The sequence below is a fragment of the Echinops telfairi genome, unplaced genomic scaffold, assembly GCF_000313985.2.
Source record: "Echinops telfairi isolate 266 unplaced genomic scaffold, ASM31398v2 ScPeMD7_2;HRSCAF=8, whole genome shotgun sequence".
NCBI classification, from domain to species: Eukaryota; Metazoa; Chordata; class Mammalia; order Afrosoricida; family Tenrecidae; genus Echinops; species Echinops telfairi.
The window spans coordinates 737,587-743,437 of NW_022103898.1; the positions used below are offsets into that span (position 1 = coordinate 737,587).

Sequence of the window (5,851 nt, forward strand, 5' to 3'; positions counted from 1 at the left end):
TCCATACATACATCAATTGTGTAAAGCACATTTGTACATTCATTGCCCTCATCATTCTCAAAACATTTGCTCTCCACTTAAGCCCCCGGCATCAGGTGGCAGGGTTTCTATAACAGATCATTTTTGTGTTCAAACACTTAAATAATTTATCAAACCTCCCCCATGGCTTTCCCTGTTTCCTGCTCTGCCCCCATCTTCTCCCCACCTTTCTCTTTCTGGTGTATGATCTTCACCTCTATCTACGTTAACACGTATGTGTCCCATAGCCTATTGCTTCCCCTTCCCCCGCCCCATCTACTCCCATCCCCGATAACCATCAAAGCCTGTTTCTTTGGGTGTGAAAAATCATATCGTGATTAAAAAATACTAACAGTGGTTGTGGCAGTTACCTCAAGTCCTGTCAACTTGAACGAAGGGGTGGAGTTTAGCCTGTCAATCAGGTCATAGCCAATGAGGCCTCTTGTGGGGTTCGCCTTGTCCTGAGGATTCTGGGGTCTCCTGTCTTCCTTCCTGGAGATGGAGACACACTCTCTGCTTGTCGTTCCTGGTGACAAGCCGGATGGAGCTATGCTGACGGCAGCCAGAGCCTTGGAGCTGGAGGAGACACACACCAGCACCGAGATGCTTCCACCGCCACTGGATCCACTAGACTCTCCACTTACTGGCCTGTGATCTTCCTGCATTGGGGGTCATTGCATGACTGCTCAGCTTAGATGAACACCCTGGCGTCAGACCATATTTGTCCTTTAATGTTTGACTAGCTGCACTCAGCCTCATGCCCTCCAAATCCATCCTTGTCGTGGGGTGTTTCACAGTTTTGTCATAATTGTTTAGTGATACTTTAGTGATACTTTAGTGATACTTACCATTACATTGTGTGCATGCACCAAAGTTTATTTAATCATTCCTCCACAATGGGCCATTCTGCCCATGATGGACATTTAGGATGTTTCTATCTTCTTGCTACTGTGAATAATGCTGCATGTCGTGTTCATACTATGTTCTTTGCTTCTGTAGCACATGTACCAAGTAGCTTGACAGCTAGGTCATATGGCAGTATTCCGATTCCCGACTGAGGAAGGGCCATGACACTTTCCAGTGGCTGCCCTGTTTTGCAGCCTGTCAGCAGTGTGTGAGAGTTCCAGTCTCTCCCCAGCCCCTCCAGCATTGGTTTTCTACTTTCTTTGAACTTTGCTATCATTTCTGAGGTAGGATAGTATCTTACTATTGTTCTGATTTGCATCTACTGAATGGCTAGTGATCATGAGCATTTCTTCATATATTTGTTGGCTACTTGAATTCGTCTTTGTTCATGTCTTTTGCCTACATTTTAATCAGCTGATAAGTCATTTTCTTTTCTTGTTGAGGCGTCGAAACTTTCTATAGAGTTTAGACATTAGTCTGTGTCTTACATGCTATTGCCACCCCCACCCCCAGTCGGTGGGTTCTCTTTTTACTCTCTTGGTGAGGTACTTGATGCACATGTTTCTTATTTTCAGCAGGTCCCAGTTATCTAGCCTGGCTTTTTTCTTTGTGTTGTTTTCTAGTATGTTCGATAGTTATGTTTATAACATGGGCCTAGCGCTCACATTTAGGTCTTTAATCCATCTTGAGTTTGTTCTCTGTATGGAGTGAGATGTGGGTCCTGTTTTGTTCTTCAGCAAGTGGAAATCAATTTTGCCAGCACCATTTGTTGAAGAGATTATCTCTTCCCTCATTTAATGTATTGCAGTCTTTTGGGAAAAGCCAGTTATCTGTAGGTGGACGGAGTTATTTCTGAGTTCTCTATTCTGATTTCCGGGTCTACAATCTATCATTGTGCCAGTCCCTGCTCTCTTGAACACCGTGGCTTTGTGGTAGGTTTCAAGATTGGGAAGTGAGAGGCCTCCTACTTTGTTCTTCTTTTGTGCAGTGCTTTGCTTATCTTAGATTTATTCTTTTTCTATATCAAGTTTGTGATTAGTTTCCCTATTTCTTTAAATAATAATGCTGTGATCTAGAGTAGAATTTCATTATGTTTATAGATCACTGTGAGTAGTATTGAAATTTTCCCCATGTTAGTCTTCCTATCCATGAACATAGGGCATTATCCCATTTACAGAGGTTGCTCTTGGCTTCTTTCAGTGATGCTTTACAGTTTTCTGGTGCAGTCTTGCTTCTCCGGTAGGTTGATTCCCACATAATCATCTTTGGGGGGCTGCTGTAAATTGTATGACTCCTTGCTTTCCCTTCCAGAGCTCCCGTCCTTAGTATAGAGGAATATGATTGCTATTTGTCTGTTGGCCATATATACAGCTGCACTGCTAATCTTTCCAATAGTTCCAGCAATTTAATTGTTGAATTTTTGGGGTGGGGGGTTTATCTATCGAATCATATCACATGCAATTAGAGAGTGTTTTGCTTCTCTGAAAATGTGGGTGGCTTTGAGTTCTCTTTGTTTTCTAGTGGCTCTGACTAAGAATCTCCAGCACGAAACTGAATAAGAATGATGCTAAAGGGCGTCCTTGTCTGGTTCCCATGTGCGGGAATGTTTTCATGGGAAAAGGAAATGCGCAAACAAAAAGGAGTCAACACAGAAAAGTAAGAGAAACTAAAGAAGCCATCCTTAACACACACACACACACACACACCCCACACACACAACAAAATGACAGTGGTAAGCTCAGACCTGTCAAGAATCATGTGGAATAAATGGCCTAAATACTAGTAAAGAGATAGAGAGTAATAGAATTGGGTTAGGATGCGCACACAAAACCCATCAATATGCTTCCTACAAGAGCTACACCTTAGGCATAATGAAAAATATATTAACATTCAAAGGGTGGGGAAAATAGCAAGCAAACAATAATCAAAACAGAGCAGGAGTATATATATTATTAGTCTCTGGTAAAAAAAGAGAGGGGGTTCATTAAAATGCACCATAAAAAATTAAAAAAGGAAGGAGTACATGGTCGTAAACACACACCCAATGACAGGGCTCCAGAATGCGTGGCCCAAAAACACTAGCAGGAAACCTCCGCACACTGCCTTTGCAGAAGGACGGAAAACTACAACGAGACTCAACATAGATCCAAACGACCAACTCAGCCTTAGAGACAGAACCCTCCACCATCCAAGCCCTGAAGGAACAGAGGGTCAGGGCCTGTGTTTGCTGGGTACCCTGTCAGCTGGCTGTGTTCACACTGTTGGATTGTTCATATTCTGTGTGTGTGTGTGTGTGTGTGTGATGTAGCAAACACCTCTGGGGCTGTGTCTTAGTGTAATTGTCTCCGTTTCTTAATGTAACTGTGTCCACGTTTGTTTCCTCCTCCTTCACAATCTGTTACACATTTACTTGATGAGGTCTCCCCAGGTTTGGCTCAGCCTTCCTATCTTCAGTTTGAGGTGCCCCTCGGCATAAAACCGGCCTGTTACCAATGCAGACCGACAGCACGCGCCCTTCCACCAATGCTGCACTCGAAGTCTTGCAGCGTAACGGGGATACCTCTAGCAAGAAAATTTGCATCACAAACTAGAGCTCTAGCACCAAGCTTTGTCCCCGCCCCACGGGGGGTGGGGTGGGGGTGGTAAGAATTTGTCATGCAAATCCCTGCGCCAGGGAATCTGGGGGATAATTTCCCGGGGATTCCCCTGCGCTCTCAGCGCAGGGTACCTTCCTTGAAGTTCCCCGGGTGGGGCCGGTGGATTTGGGATTAGGGATTAGCCTTTTCGGGTGACTGTTTTACTGGGGCGTCCCCCCAATCCTCTTGCCCCGCCTCCGGCGTGGGGCGGGGGTCTTCTGCAGCGCCTCCACCCTTCCGTCTTGTTCTGCCAGCCTAGACGCTGCGCTCGTTCGCGGGCTCGCCTGTTCCTCCTGCGGCCGGGCCGGGCGGGATCAGAGCGCCCAGCCCCACCGGGACAGCTCACCCACCGCCGCCCTGCCGCCCTTGCGCCTGTCCCTCGGGGTCTGGGCTCGTCCTGCCCCGCTCTCCTCCCTGGGGGAGGGGAGGGTCCTGCAGGCTCCCCGCGCTGGCTGCGGGTTCGGCCCCCGCCTCCATCTCTGTCCTGACGCGGGACGCCCACTCTCTGCACCTCCCACTCAGCCTCTGTTTAGGTCCCGAGGGCGCGAGGGGTCAAGCTGTCTGGCCCCGGGTCCCACACCTGCCCGGCCCAGGCTGGTTCCACTGGGCTCCGAGGCGGTGGGGGTCCTGCCCAGTGCGGGCTGGGGGAGCCCAGGCTCCTCGACTGGACACTAAGGAAGTATGCGAAGCCCACGCGGGTCCTGCCGTCTGGAGGAGGCTGCGGGCTGGGTGGGTCCCGAGGAAGAGCCGGACGGGACAGCCGTGGGCGCCAGCGCGGACTTAGGGCTGGGGGGGGCCGCGGCTCTGCCGCCCACCTTGCACCTTATGTCTGGCTAGTGGTGGGCACGGGTGTTTTCTGCTGCAGCCCCTCCCCGCCTGGCCAGAACCCCCATGGCCATAGTGAGAGACAGGCCCTGCAATGGGGCCGCGCAGGTGGGCCCTGAGCCTCCCTGCATGGCTAGTGACGCGTGCAATGGAGCGGGGTGCAAGGAGGCGGTAGCACCCTGGAGGCCCGGCACGATGCGGGGCGTGGCGGGGCGTGGCGGGGGTGTCTCTGGAAGCCCTCCTGGGAACGAGCAGCCAGCGGGTTCTCGGAGGCCCTGCAGAGTTTAGGGTGGCGGGCGGGGTGGCAGGACCCCCGAGGACCGGCAGGGAGCGGAGGGCGAGTCCCAGGGGGTCTGAGTGCGTGTCCCCCGCAGGCTCCCGAGACGTCGCTGCTCCCTGCCTAGTGTGCTGCGGGCCCTTCCAGCCAGCGCAGCCCTGCAAGCGCTGCCGCTCCTTCTGCGCCGCGGTGTTGCAAGGCGCCTCCTTCGTGCCGCTGGGCGGTGGCCAGGGCGGACTGTGACCAGGACTTGCAGAGCGGTGTGGCGGGACCCCTGCGCTCCCCATGGACTTGTATACAGAGCTATTTTACAGAAACGGGACCCCGTGGTGTTTCTTGTGCAGCAGCGCCAGCACCCCACCGGGGCCCCTGCTCTCCCAGCCCTTGCTGTAGGGGAGAATGATAGTCCTGCACCCTCTGTCCACCGCTGGGGCTCCAGCGGGTAGCGCTGTGGTGGACTGGACCTGACTGGGCCCCCCAGGGCTGAACAGGCCTGTGAGGTTTTTCAAAAGGTCTGTGTACCTTTGTGGGCGTCCTTATCTCTGCCCCCCCTCCACCTGCAGCTCCCAAACTGGGCAGGGGTGCCCTCACTAGCACTGGGCTGTTGAGGCAGTGGCCAAGCTCAGTGGCCAGGCATGGCATCCAGGTCACCAGTGGGAGCTGCCTCGCTGTGGGCAGGGGGGCAGAGGGAGACAGGCAGCTGGGGGTAGGAGACAGGGAAGGGGAGAGAGTAGGGCAAGGAGCGTCCTTGAGGGTCCCTGCCCCTCGGTGGGGGTTCCCGGGATGCCCCCTCAGTCCACTGGAATTTATGCTCACTTTGGAGAGAGGCCCAAGGGTAGGCAGGGCACTGCATGTGCCCTGGGGCTATGTCTGGCATACTGCCCCCCATTAATGCCAGCATGAGGGTGACCCTGTGGGGATCCTGCCTTTGTTCGCCCAGTTGAATTTTGACACAGAAAGAGGCTGACCCAGCCTGAGAGCCCAGGACTGGGGCCTCTGTGCCCCCTACCCCCTGCCCACTGCCTGGATCCATCCAGAGGGCTGGAGGCAGCAGAACCCCTGCACTCGGCCAAGCCCAGTCCCGTGGGCTCCTGCACCAAAAGCCACTCCAACATCTCCCGGAGTGCAGACCTGCCTGGGAATCCATCAACTCAGAGTGCCTTCCACCTTTGAGATCCAGACATCGATG

General features: G+C 52.8%; 1 protein-coding gene across 1 annotated transcript in view; it reads left to right on the forward strand.

The window, feature by feature from the left end:
* TTLL8 (tubulin tyrosine ligase like 8) overlaps positions 1-4,905 on the forward strand; it is an 89,696-nt gene extending 84,791 nt beyond the window's left edge. Inside the window, exons 14-16 of the mRNA XM_045290671.1 lie at positions 3,815-3,944; positions 4,094-4,289; positions 4,760-4,905. Coding sequence (XP_045146606.1) covers positions 3,815-3,944; positions 4,094-4,289; positions 4,760-4,905 — 472 coding nt within the window. The remainder of the gene's footprint in view (positions 1-3,814; positions 3,945-4,093; positions 4,290-4,759) is intronic.
* Positions 4,906-5,851: the final 946 nt, after the last annotated feature.